The sequence below is a fragment of the Chrysemys picta genome, chromosome 9 (genome assembly GCF_011386835.1).
Source record: "Chrysemys picta bellii isolate R12L10 chromosome 9, ASM1138683v2, whole genome shotgun sequence".
NCBI classification, from domain to species: Eukaryota; Metazoa; Chordata; order Testudines; family Emydidae; genus Chrysemys; species Chrysemys picta.
Genome location: NC_088799.1, coordinates 48,706,225 through 48,720,372, shown reverse-complemented (window position 1 = coordinate 48,720,372; position 14,148 = coordinate 48,706,225). Strand labels below are relative to the sequence as shown.

Here is a 14,148-nt window from a genome sequence, read left to right as displayed (position 1 = left end):
TGGAGGCAGACACCCAAAACTGCAACCAACAGAGTAAACAAGACCTGCTATAAAGGGGAGAGTACAGAGAAGGAAAGGGAGGCAGAAAGGCCAAGGATAACAAAGAAAACAGCCCTGCACCAAGAAAACAACCAGGAGAGTAAGGGAGACTGCTAGCCCTACAACTGAAGTGCTGAAAGACTTAACTGGGTTGAGGGTGCAGTAATGGACCTGATTGAGGATAAACTAAGGAAGTTCAGTGAAGATCAGCTGAGACTCCTCAAAAGACCACACCAAGAAGCAGTGACAGCCTCCCTTTGGGTTTTGCCTATAGTCCAGACTTTAACACAAAACAATGAACTAGAGTTATTCAGAGTGGAAGAGAAATGGAATATTCATGGCTGACCGATTGTTTACTGAAAAGAGTCTTCTAACTCCTTTAGAAAACACCACCAATTTTTATTGGCCTGCTTTCCCTTGGGACGAGTACTTTCAACTTAGGTATTATGGCCCTGATCAAAGCTAGTCAATTGGAGCTTTGTTACTGACTTAAATACAGGATTTTATTCTATCCTCATTGCTCAGCACTGTAAATAAACTCATTTATAGAGGAAGCTAATTTCAATAGCTTCTGGACTAACAGGAAACAACTATAACTCATAATTCACATCAGTATTTACTGACAATTTTTCTGGCAAGAAAATATCCGTATATACGATATAAGAGGACAAGGATTTAGGCAGACATATTACCTCAGAGAAACGGGCATAGATTTGGGGGGGGGGGGGGTGGAAGACCAGCGCTCTTGATTCATAACACTATATGAGAAAATTCATTTAAGATGTTGGTGTAAGTACCCACTGAATAGCAAGTATTAAAAAATATGGATAGTGAGAAACATTGGAGAAATTTGTGGTGAAAAAAGGTTATTTTATGCATATATGTTGGACATGTCAAATTATTAGAGCACTGAGATGCAGTTCATAACCTCATATTACAAACTATTGAACATTTATTACACAGAGATCCTGTGAAAACAACGAGGAGTCCTTGTGGCACCTTAGAGACTAACAAATTGATTTGGGTATCCTGTAGTAATCCTTCTGAGGCTTGCTAGTGGAAATGGATCCCAGTCAAGGAAATAGAGAATTAATCTCTCATCTCTTAGTAGCTGCAAGATTATTGGTACCCTCTCACAGAAAAAAATAAATTGCCTGATATTAGAGTAATTGTTTAAAAAAAAACCCACACAAATGCTACTGATATGGAAAATTTACTCTTTGAGTTCATACATGGCAAAAGACTACAAACATAACATTTGACAAATTTCTCAGAATATTAAATCAGTATCATAGACTCTCTTGGTTTGTTAATATCGGAAAAGGCAGAAATGTCTTCCTGCTTAAGAAAATACATCATCCTGGAGATATTGTTTCTGGGTAAGGAGGTTTGTCCTATAACTTATTCCTGCCACACAGGATGAATCTCTAAACAGTGACTGGTAAGTTCATTTTTGTAATTGTTAATACTGTATTTCTGGTAGCTATGGGACAATGATTTATAAAACTGCTAAACACTTCCTAAACAAAGAGCTAAAAAAACATGTGCACACATACATGTTGGAAGAGGGAATTAATCAGTGAAGAAGGCAAAAATCAGAAATCTAGCTGCAAGATGCTCATTTCCTTGTATTCACACTGTCAGAAAAACACATGACACTAAACTGACAACAACGTGAGATATCATGTACAAGCCCCTCACTTACCTAGGATCATGGCATTTGCGAACAGGGGTTGGATCACGGTTACTGAGAGGTAGGTAATTAAAGAACTCCCTGAGATTGAGCAAAGCATCTACATCATTCTCAAAGGCTCTGTGTGCGACTCCTGGAGAAAAAAGCCAAAATAATACTACTTTACAAGGGCTCCATTTGGATTTTTTAAACACATCAATAAAGCCATCAACCGTATCAAGATTTTTGAAGCCAGCAGAGCCATCCAGTTTTCAACTCCAGTAAGGTTGAAGTGTCTGAGAAGCAGCTAAGTATGTCAATCTTCCTTGACAGCTCTGGATAGCTCACCTTATTTTTATATTTTAAAAAATAGCTTTAATATTTTTTGCAGCTCATTGTGGTTGGATACTAGGATGTTGTAGTAGACCCAAATGAAGATTACTCACCTGTAACCAGAGTTCTTTGAGATGGACTCTGCATAAACACTCATGCCAGGCTTTGACCAGTACAGCTTGAATGGTAGAACTCTTGCTAGCAGTGCCCACTGTCGCACTTGTGCACTTTCCTCGGACCTCCTCATAGTGAATACAGAACATTGCATAGCAAGGGCATAAAAGGGGCATGAGTGCTCCATCCCCTGCAGTTCCTTCCCTTCTTTAATTCCAGGTCCTTTGGTAAGAAGGACTCTGAGGAAGTGGGGAAGTATGAATATGTAGAGTTCATCTTGAACTCCAGTTATAGGTATGTAACCTTTATTTCGTCTTCAAGTGTCCTCTGCATATTCCTATTCATGGGAAAGACTAATGAGGTGTGGAGAAAGTGGTCCGTTCCCAGAGAGCAATTGATATTGCTCCTTACTCTTCATTGGTGTATTTAATGCCTAGATACTACAGTGATGGATGCAGTAGAAATGGTTAAGTAGATAGATTCTGAAAGGTCTGCAGTGATACCCATAGGCACCCCTACATAACCCTTTCCTCATATTCCATGCATACCACATTCCCTCCTTCCTATGCTTAACATTCCTCTTCTTCTGCAAATGCACAGCCTACTCTGATCTGGGCCTTATGAAGTCTACAAGACCATGAGGCCTGTCTGGGCCCATTCAGGGATGCAGTGTGTTCACATAGACTTAACTTTTAATAAGTAAATGATTGACCAAACTAACTTCACTAAATTAGCTAAAGACACCAGTCCTCACAGAGGCCAACAGAATAAGACAGTTTTGGAGCTATGCCAAGTCTTTTCTGAGATATGATGAGCCAGAAAAAGGGTTCTGAGACTTGACAATTTCTAAGAATGGATAATTTTTAAAAAATATTAATAACCACACCTCCAAAAATCACGTTGTCCAACATCCCCTTAGCTTCCCCTAAAATACCTACTCTAGCATTGTCTCACACAGACATTTTCACGTGGGTTTAATTCAGTTTTCTCAAAGCTAGAAAGGAGGACAAAATTAAGCTTAAAATGAAGAACTAGCTTCAACTATAACTATGGCAACATTTTCTTTCTTTCTTTCAACAAAAAAGTAAACTTTCACAGCCATACAACTCACATTAGTCCGATTTTTAAAGTCATCTCCAAGACAAGAAGTCACATAGGTAACTTTGTTCCAAAAGAGGAAGAGAAGCATTAGAAGAGAATGAAAAAGGAATGCTGGAAAGGGATGACAAATTCAGCCACAGGTTTGCTACCATAATGCAGTAAAACACTCTACAGTCTTGAGTTAAAATGACTTAAAAAGACTTGAAAATATATATGAACTCCCCCTCATATGTGAAAGGATCATATTATTCTTGCTTAAAACCTTCAATGCACGTCTAGTAGTTGTTATTCCATGGATATACTACAAAGTGCAAAAATAACTACTGCTATTCAGTGCCCAAAATCCAATGCCCCAAACTCCATAACCTTTAGTGAAGAATTTCACATGGAGGCCCCTAGTGAGAAAAAGTAGTTCTAACATCTACTGCTGATTCATTCAGTATGGAAAACTGGATCATACAGTAACTAAGTAAAATAATCAGCTCTCACCTGACACTGCAGTGTGTGTCTTTGCTCCCCCAAGCTGTTCCTGGGTAACATCTTCATTGGTAACTGACTTGACTACATCAGGGCCAGTGATGAACAGATAGGATGTGTCCTGAAAAAGTAGACTGCGAAGTGTGAGTTCCAAGCTGCAACAGCACTTCACTGATAAAAAAAAATATATAGGTGATTTTCTTCCTCTCTCACACTTTCCCTAAAGGGATATGAAAAAAGGTGAAACACAGAAGAAATTTCTTCAAGGACCCTTTTTTTTTTAAGAGTCAAAATTAATTAAGCAACATATTTAGTTGAAAATCCCCAGAAAATGTAATAATTTACCACAGATTGTGTGTTGTTAATTTGGATAGGGTCCTCTGCATTCTTCATTAAAGACAGAGAATGAAGCCTGAGACTGAATCCCTGGCGTTAAGTGAAAAACAAAACCCAATCCTAATCCAAAGGCACTTCAGTGTCTCTACAGTTTTGGCATTTCCCCACATCTTTTATTTTTGATTTATTGACCTGTCTACACAATTTCTTTCTCAACTTATGCAGAAAAATAATTTGGGACAAAAGTTCATTCTGGTTTACACACAATTGCATCAACAGTGCAATTATTTTATATCCCAAACTAAGCAAAATAAAACCTGGTCAGTAATAGACTAGATTTTGGAACAGTAAAATACCTGCTTTTTCTGTGCAAGCCACACAAAAGTTTCAACTAGGAAAACTGCCTAATTCTGTGTATGTGTATAGCCAGCTTCAATATGTCTCTTGTATAGTCAAATGCACAAAGCACACCAACGGAAGGGACATGGCCCTGGCCCTCCCCAGATAAGGTGGGAAGGGATGGGATGGGGAGAGTGTGGGGGTCCTGGGCTAGGGTCATGTAGGGGGTGGTCATAGGGGTTACTCTCAGCTTCTCCCCCCCAAAAAAGTTCCCCACCAGTTGCTGTCCCGGCTCGTCAGGGTAAGCAGCTGGCCTGCCAGGACACTTCGTTTACTTAGGTTTACCTCTGTGCCTGCGGACGCTCAAAGTAAACAAACCATTTCGGCCCACCAGTGGCTTATCCTGATGGCCCGGGAGCCAAAGTTTGCTGACCCCTGAATTATAAGGTCGGCTTATGAACGGGTTATAAAAAATTTTCCATTTTTACTTATCCATCTTGAGGGGGTTGGCTTATAAACTAACCGGCTTATGATCAAGTATATACGGTACATTTTTTCTTTAATATCTTTCAGTTACTAGTGATCTTAGATGTAACCAACTCCCATAACAAGTGTCTGTGTGCAGCCCTTTACAGGGTCAAAATTCTGCTTCTGGAAACACTGAGGAAAGCTTGGAAGATCATCTCTCTCCTTCCCCACCTCCTGCAACCCAACCCCAGCAGACCCCACCCAAATAGTTGCCGCTTCCCTGGCCTTGTTTCAGTCAGTGAGTTGTCACCAGCCTGAGAAGATTCCACATCAAGCAGCCCCTGAAACAAGGAGATGGATCAGATCTTCAAAATCTAACTGGGAGGCCGTGATTACCCTCAAAGGCAGGTCTGATTTCAGTGTCATCGAGTCATATGAGGTTTGTGCCTTTTTTTGCCTTTTTGTAATACAGTAACGCCTCATTTAATGTTGTAGTTATGTTCCTGAAAAATGCTACTTTAAGCGAAATGATGTTAAGCGAATCCAATTTCCCCATAAGAATTAATGTAAATGGGGGGTTAAGTTCAAGCAGGCAGCTAAATGACGTTATAAGGAATATTGCACAACTTTAATCGAGCATGTTCTCGAATAGATCAGCAATGTAACAACGAAACAACGTTAACTGCGACGATGTTAAGTGAGGCGTTACTGTATATGATGGAAACTTGGAAGTTTTTTAAAGTTGCTTCTTCTTGGTTTTTTTAATGTAAAAATACTCAAGACTTGTTTCCCTTAGAAGAATAGGTACAACTGATTGAGAGGGGAAATTATTGTTATTTAGACTGTTTAAAACTCTGAATTATATAGCTATTTTAGCGGAAAAAACAACTATTTGAGAGAAAAAGCTTTCTTTGTTTAAGATTCAGCATCCCAACCCCTTTATTTAAGGGCTGCGAAAGCTCTCAATCTACATCCAACAGACCAAAGGAAGATAGTATATTTCCAATGCAAAAAATAAGCATAAAACTGCTTTTTGGGGAAAATATTCAAGTGTTCTTTATTTAAAATATGGCATAAGGCCATTGCTAGCAGCTCTTACATGAATGAAGTTTCTGTAGGGGATTCTAGTTCCTACGGGTTCCAAAGATGAAAGCACATCCATGATTCTAAATCTAGATGAGATTGCTCCATGTTATCAACAGATGCTGCATTCCCACTGCGGTGTTCTTTTGGGGTGCCTAAGACCGTGATTAACTTTGTTACCCCTCTGCCTCCAACGTGAGACTTGATGGTGCTTAACTGGGTGTCAGCTGCCTGACAACACCCTGCTAGCCACCCAAGCAATGTCCTCAGGGCAATGCTAGCCCTCACTTTTCTTTGCAGGTTAACAGTCGGTGCATCCCAGTCCCTGAGCTCCTTTGAAACATTCCCCTGTGATATCCAGCCCATTAGTGGCTACTCACAGAAATACCAGGTTTGCTATTCATAGGGGACAGTATACATGCCAGGTTGTTTGATTCGCGGACAATCAGCTCCCATATAACATCACAGCTCTGAGATGTATTTGTTTTCACTATAAATCTAAGTTTGTCACAAAAGGCTACGATTTATGAGATCGTAAGGATACTGGAAGCAGAAGGATGACATATAAAACAAAATCAATACATGCTTTTTAGAGACTAAATTTTAACATGCTAACCATCTGTCCAAAAGCAGTCTCATCTTGATGAATGATGAACCAAAGAAGGGTAATGTAATTAATGCAAATCAACGGGGCTTATGGAAAACCGATCCTGTCAAACTAACTTGACATCTTTTTTTTATGAAGTTACATGTTTGGTTGATAAAGATAAAAGCATTGACGTAATATACTTAGCTTTGTGCAAGGCATTTGACTAGGTACTGCATGGCATTTTGATTAAAAAATGAACATGGTACATATTAAAAATGATTATAAACTGATTAACTGACAGGTCTCAAAATTTAATTGTAAATGGGGAACTGTCATCAAGCTGGGTATATTTTCAATGGGGTCCCACAAGGATTGGTCCTTGGCACTACACTATTTAGCATTTAAAATCAATGAACTGGAAGAAAATATCATTCACTGATAAAGTTTACAGACGAGACAGAAATTGGGGGAGTGGTAAATAATGAAGAGGACAGGTCACTGACAGAGTTTGATCTGGATCGCTTGGTAAACTGGGCGCAAGCAAACAATATGCATTTTATTACGGCTAAATGTAAATGTACAGTAGAACCTCAGTTACGAGCACCTCGGGAATGGAGGTTGTTCGTACTCTGAAAAAAACGTTATGGTGATTCTTTCAAAAGTTTACAACTGAACATTGACTTAATACAGCATTGAAACTTTACTATTCAGAAGAAAAATGCTGCTTTTAACCATCTTATTTTAAATCAAGTAAGTGCAGGAATAGTTTCATTTCCTTGTCAAATATATATTTTTTTAATTTAATCCTTTTATTTCTTTTTAGTAGTTTACATTTAACACAGTACTGTATTTTTTTTTTTTTTTTTGGTTTCTATTGCTGCCTGATTGTGCACTTCCGGTTCCAAATGAGGTGTGTGGTTGACTGGTTCAGTTTGTTACTCTGAGGCTCTACTGTATATATTTAGGAACAAAGACTACAGGCCACACTTACAGGATGGGGGATGCTATCCTGGGAAGAAGTGACTCAAACAGATTTGGAGGTCCTGGTGGATAATCAGCTGAACATGAGTTCCCAGTGTGATGCTGTGACCAAACATCTAATAAGGCCCTGGGATACATAAACAGAGAAAACTTGAATAGGACTAGAGAGATTATTTTATCTCTGTATTTGGACTGGTTCACGCTGGAATACTGTGTCCAATTCAGGTGTCCACAATTCAAGAAGGATATTGATAAATTGGAAAAGCTTCAGAGAAGACCCATGAGAATGATTAAAGGATTAGAAAACCTGCCTTCTAATGATGGACTCAAGGAGCTCAATCTATTTAGCTTAACAAAGAGAAGGTGAAGGGGTGACTTGATTACAGTCTATATCTACAAGAAGAATAAATATTTCATGATGGGCTCTTCAGTCTAGCAGAGAAAGGTCTAACACAATCCAGTGACTGGAAGTTGAAGCTAGAGAAATTCAGATCGGAAACAAGAAGTATATTTTTAAAGTTGACAGTAATTAATCATGGGAACAATTTACCAAGGGTCATAGTGGATTCTCCATCACTAACAATTTTTAAATGAAAATTGGATGTTTATCTAAAAGATCTGCTGTAGGAATTATTTTGGGGAATTTCTATGGCCTGTTCTATACACGAGGTCCCAACTAGGTGATCACAATGGTCCCTTTGGCCTTAGAAGCTATGAATCTCACCCAAAACTTGCTTGCAGTGTTTCCAACTAAGGCTGGTTGGGATCCCATTTTCATGATTGTAATCAAACTGATTACTTTCTCAGGTGCAGGATAAATGGTTGTCTTTTTGCCTTTCCCTCCCAACATCATTGTTTGTCCCAAGTCAAGATGACCTTTGTGGTTTATTCACTGGTGTGCTGACTGCATAGTGACTTCACATCTTCATGATGACTTTGTATGCAAACGGGGCTTCCATTGTGTTGGCTTACAATGCTTAATTTACATGTGAACCAGGGCAGACAGGTGAATATATCCTTTGTCTGGCAGAAACCTTTTGTCAACTCTGCCTTGATTCAGACATTGAGGAACATATTTTATATATTTTTTCCAAACACACACATCCCTTCTTACACAGTATTTGTACATATATTTCACAATGCTATTAATGACCTGTGTAATTGTGACTTTTATTAAAAACCTCACATGACAGTCTTTATGGACAAATACTATGAAAGCAGTGTACTAGGTGTAGTGAATTTGTCAGGCTTGTTAGGAGTTGCTGTTACAGAACAGTGAACCCTTTGCCAGTTGGCATTGAGGAGTTCTTAGGGTCACACTTACCTTCACCATGAATGTGAAATCTGTTAAAGCAGGCGAGTAGACTGCTCCACCAGCACAGGGACCCATGATGAGGGAGATCTGTGGGACTACTCCTGAGCACAGAACATTTCTCTGCAAGAGAAAAGAAGCAACCAATTATAATAAAAATCTCCTGATTCATAAATCCCTGAAAAAGCTTCTAATAGTCACATGTCTAAGGGAAGGAAAAATAAAGTCATAACATTTAGAAAGATTCCACAAGAATACCCAATGACAGGCAGGAGAGGAACATATATTTTCTCAAATACACTAAATTTTACAATAAAGAAATGACAAGGGAGAAGCAGACAGCCTTTCTGGATGTGAGGAATGGCTAAAGAGTTTTCTGTGCCATCCTTTCTTTTAATTCTGTCTCCTTGGAATGCAGGATCCACACACCTGTATTCTGGACAAAGCTCAACTCCTCATTATAGGACCAGCTGTTTTAGTCACTAGCAACCTTCCCACACTGACAACCGCTCCCTCCACCACCACTGTACTGGCATCAATCCCTCCACCACATAAGCCAAAACTTGTCACCTCCTCAAAAAGCATCAGCAATATTTTCATAGTGGTATGGGGCACTAGCTGGGCTCTGCTGAAACACTTTCAGCAGAAACCCTTTGGGTTTCCACATTTCTCATTATTTGCATGAGCACTAAAAGCCTAAAATCGAATGGGCATACGAGGTCTGCAGGAGGAGGCCCAGCTCTGAGACACCGTATGAGGCCTTTCAAAGCATGGCTCCTATCCTATAGTAAGTCTATTGAAGGGCTGGATGAGTGGGTTATACTGGGTGGGGTATAGTGGCAGTAGACAGTGGAAAGCAATGTATGTATGTGGGTGGCCCAGGCTGTAGCTGCAGGTAACAGAAAAAGGAGGAAAAATAAAACAAAAAGAGGACACACTGAATCCTGCCACTCTAAGGCTACATCTACACTACACACCACTATCAGCAGAGTGTAGGGTATTTGTGGCTATATGCTGCAGTGAAAAGATGGCTGCATCCACACTACCGTGTGTCAGGGTACATCTACACTACAGGGGGGAGTCGATTTAAGATACGCAAATTCAGCTACGTGAATAGCGTAGCTGAATTCGACGTATCGCAGCCGACTTACCCCGTTGTGAGGACGGCGGCAAAATCGACTTCTGCGGCTTTTTGTCGGTGGCGCTTACTACCACCTCCGCTGGTGGAGTTAGAGCGCCGATTCGGGGATCGATTGTCGCATCCCAACGGGACGCGATAAATCGATCCCCGAGAGGTCGATTTCTACCCACCGATTCAGGCGGGTAGTATAGACCTAGCCTCAGTGAAGAGCTCTGGCGGGGGGAGGCAGAAAAGACGGTTACTCACCGTTGTAACTGTTGTTCTTCGAGATGTGTTGCTCATATCCATTCCATTAGGTGTGTGCGCGCCGCGTGCACGATCGTCGGAAGATTTTCTACCCTAGCAACACCGGCGGGTCGGCTGTGGAGCCCCCTAGAGTGGCGCCTTCATGGCGCTGAATATATACCCCAGCCGACCCGGCGCCCCCTCAGTTCCTTCTTGCCGGCTACTCCGACAGTGGGGACGGGGGGCGGGTTTGGAATGGATATGAGCAACACATCTCGAAGAACAACAGTTACAACGGTGAGTAACCGTCTTTTCTTCTTCGAGTGCTTGCTCATATCCATTCCATTAGGTGACTCCCAAGCCCAACTTAGGTGGTGGGGTCGGAGTGAGACATTGCTGTGTGCAAAACCGCTGATCTGAAGGCAGCATCGTCCCTGGACTGCTGCACTAGTGCATAGTGCGCTGTAAACGTGTGGACTGATGACCAAACCGCAGCTCTACAAATGTCCTGGATCGGAACTTGCGCCAGGAAAGCCGTCGAGGAAGCTTGGGCCCTCGTGGAGTGAGCGGTGAGGTGCGGTGCTGAGACACCTGCCAGGTCATAGCAAGTCCGGATGCAAGACGTAATCCAGGAGGATAGGCGTTGTGAGGAGACCGGTGAGCCTTTCATTCGGTCGGCCACTGCAACGAAGAGTTGCGTCGTCTTTCTAAAGTGCCTTGTGCGGTCAATATAGAAGGCCAGGGCCCTGCGTACGTCCAGAGAATGCAAACGTTGATCCTGGCGAGTGGCATGTGGTTTAGGATGAAAGACCGGGAGAAATATATCCTGGTTGATATGAAAAGGAGAAACCACCTTAGGGAGAAAGGCAGGATGTGGACGAAGCTGCACTTTATCCTTATGGAAAACTGTGTAAGGGGGCTCGGATGTAAGCGCCCTGAGTTCAGAAACGCGCCTTGCTGAGGTGATGGCTACGAGGAAGGCTGTCTTCCAGGATAGGTACAAAAGTGAACAGGTGGCCAGTGGCTCGAATGGAGGACCTGTGAGCTTGGAGAGAACCAGGTTGAGGTCCCACGTCGGAACGGGCTGACGTTGTTGTGGGTACATCCGGTCTAAGCCCTTGAGGAATCTAACGACCATCGGGTTAGAGAATACCGAAGACGCGAGTTCCCCTGGGTGAAAGGCCGATATAGCGGCCAGGTGAACTCTAATTGAAGATATCGCCAACCCTTGCTGTTTTAGGGAGAGGAGATATTCCAATATGAGAGGAATAGGTGCCTGTAACGGGGACGTGGCTTGTTTTTCGCACCAACAGGAGAACCGCTTCCACTTGGCCAAGTATGTGGTCCGTGTTGAGGGCTTCCTACTGCTCAGCAGAATCTGTTGGACAGAGTGCGAGCACTGCTGCTCTGCCTGGGTGAACCATGGAGCAGCCACGCCGTGAGGTGGAGTGATTGCAGGTCGGGGTGACGCAGGCGACCGTGGTCCTGAGAGATGAGATCCGGGCATAATGGAAGCGGGATCGGTGTCTGAACCGAGAGCTCCAACAGCGTGGTGTACCAATGTTGTCTCGGCCACGCTGGGGCGATCAGAATCACCTGTGCCTGGTCTCTGCGCAATTTGAGCAGTACCTTGTGGACCAGAGGAAACGGAGGGAAGGCATAAAACAGGTGGTCTTTCCAGGGAAGGAGAAACGCATCCGAGAGGGAGCCCGGAGCTTGACCTTGCAGGGAGCAGAACACGTGGCACTTCCTGTTGTCTCGAGATGCAAACAGGTCTATCTGGGGAAACCCCCACTTCTGGAAAACGGAATGTATGATGTCCGGACGGATAGACCACTCGTGTGTTTGAAAGGACCTGCTGAGTCGGTCCGCCAGAGTGTTCTGGACTCCAGGGAGGAACGATGCCGTGAGATGGATTGAGTGGGCGATGCAGAAGTCCCACAAGCGAATGGCCTCTTGGCATAGAATTGACGAACGTGCTCCTCCTTGCTTGTTGATGTAAAACATGGCCGTGGTGTTGTCGATGAGAACTAACACACAGCGGCCACGTAGGAGATTGAGAAATGCCTGGCACGCCAGGCGCACCGCCATCAGTTCCCGAACATTGATGTGCAGGGCTAGCTGAGGTGCAGTCCACAGGCCCTGGGTATGGTGCTCGTTGAGATGGGCGCCCCAACCCAGAGATGAAGCGTCTGTGACCAGGTGCAGAGAGGGTTGTGGGGCGTGAAACGGCATCCCCTCGCAAACCACATTGTGATCTAGCCACCATGTGAGGGAGGTCAGGACCGAGTTCGGGACTGTGACCACCATGTTCAGGCTGTCCCGATGTGGGCGGTATATTGATGACACCCAGGTCTGGAGTGGGCGAAGCCGAAGTCTGGCATGCCTGGTTACGTACGTGCAGGAAGCCATGTGACCCAGCAGGGTAAGGCACGACCTCACCGTGGTAGTTGGGAAGGCCTTGAGTCCTTGAATGAGGCTCGTGATGGTGCAAAAGCGATTGTCTGGCAGGATGGCTTGTGCGCGTCTGGAGTCTAGAACCGCGCCGATGAATTCTATTCTCTGGGTAGGTTCTAGAGTGGATTTGTCCTTGTTGAGTAGGATACCCAACTTGTTGAATGTGTGCACTATTATGTGGACGTGATCTCGAACTTGTTCTTTGGTGCGACCGCGTACCAGCCAGTCGTCTAGGTACGGGAACACCTGTATCCCTTGCCGACGAAGGTACGCTGCCACGACAGCCATACATTTCGTGAACACCCGTGGGGCCGAGGATAGGCCGAAGGGAAGGACTGCAAATTGGTAGTGCACCCTGCTTACCACGAATCGCAGGAAGCGTCTGTGAGGCGGGTAAATTGCAATGTGAAAGTATGCGTCTTTCATGTCGAGGGCGGCGAACCAGTCTCCAGGATCGAGGGAAGGGATAATGGCCCCCAGAGAGACCATGCGGAACTTCAACTTTACTACGAATTTGTTGAGTCCGCGCAAGTCCAAGATAGGTCGCAGACCTCCTTTGGACTTGGGAATGAGGAAGTAACGGGAATAGAATCCCCTGCCCCTTAACTCCACTGGAACCTCCTCTATGGCCCCCATAGCAAGGAGCGTGGAAACTTCCTGTATAAGAAGTTGCTCGTGAGAAGGGTCCCTGAAGAGGGACGGGGAAGGGGGGGAGGAGGGGGGAATTGAAGAAAACTGGATAGCATATCCCCTGTCCACCGTGCGAAGGACCCAACGGTCCGAGGTTATAAGGGACCAGGCACGGTGGAAATGGGAAAGGCGATCCCGAAAGGAGGGGGCTGGATCCTGGGGGATGACTGGGGCGCCGTCCTCGACCACACCTTCAAAAGTTCTGCCTGGGGCCTGAAGGTGGTCTAGGTGGCCCCTGGTTCTGACCAGGTTGAGGGCCGGTCCACCTTCTTCTACACCACCTCGCCCTCGCCTCCGGGCCGAGTCCTGTCTCTGACGAGGCGGGGGGGGGGGTAGAAGCGCTGAGGCTGCGGTCTAAATGGCCTGCGCTGAGGGCCCACAACATGCATCCCCAAGGAACGCATGATCGTCCTTGAGGCTCTGCAGGCGAGAGTCCGTCTTTTCTGAAAACAACCCTTGACCTTCGAAGGGTAGATCCTGCAGGGTTTGCTGCAGTTCCTGAGGCAGACCCGAGACCTGGAGCCAGGAGATCCTGCGCATAGCGATACCTGAGGCCAGGGTTCTCGCAGCAGAGTCCGCTATGTCTAAGGAGGCCTGTAAGGAGGTCCGAGCCACCTTCTTACCCTCCTCTACCAGGGCTCCAAACTCCTCTCTGGACTCTTGGGGAACCAACTCCTTGAACTTCCCCATAGAGTTCCAGGAGTTAAAGCTATAGCGGCTCAAGAGCGCCTGCTGGTTAGCCGCTCTAAGTTGCAGCCCTCCGGCTGAGTAAACTTTACGGCCGAATAAAT

General features: G+C 44.3%; 1 protein-coding gene across 5 annotated transcripts in view; it reads right to left on the bottom strand.

Annotated features, from left to right (window-relative positions):
* Positions 1 to 14,148, bottom strand: part of PCCB (propionyl-CoA carboxylase subunit beta) — a 73,203-nt gene that overhangs the window by 27,814 nt on the left and 31,241 nt on the right. For all 5 annotated transcript variants that reach the window (XR_010590382.1, XR_010590383.1, XM_005310261.4 and 2 more), the window contains 3 exons: positions 8,857 to 8,967; positions 3,749 to 3,857; positions 1,745 to 1,865 (listed from right to left, as the gene is read on the bottom strand). Coding sequence is in view for 3 of the 5 variants with exons in the window: in XM_005310261.4 (XP_005310318.4) it covers positions 1,745 to 1,865; positions 3,749 to 3,857; positions 8,857 to 8,967 (341 nt within the window). In the remaining 2 variants the exon portion in view is untranslated. The remainder of the gene's footprint in view (positions 1 to 1,744; positions 1,866 to 3,748; positions 3,858 to 8,856; positions 8,968 to 14,148) is intronic.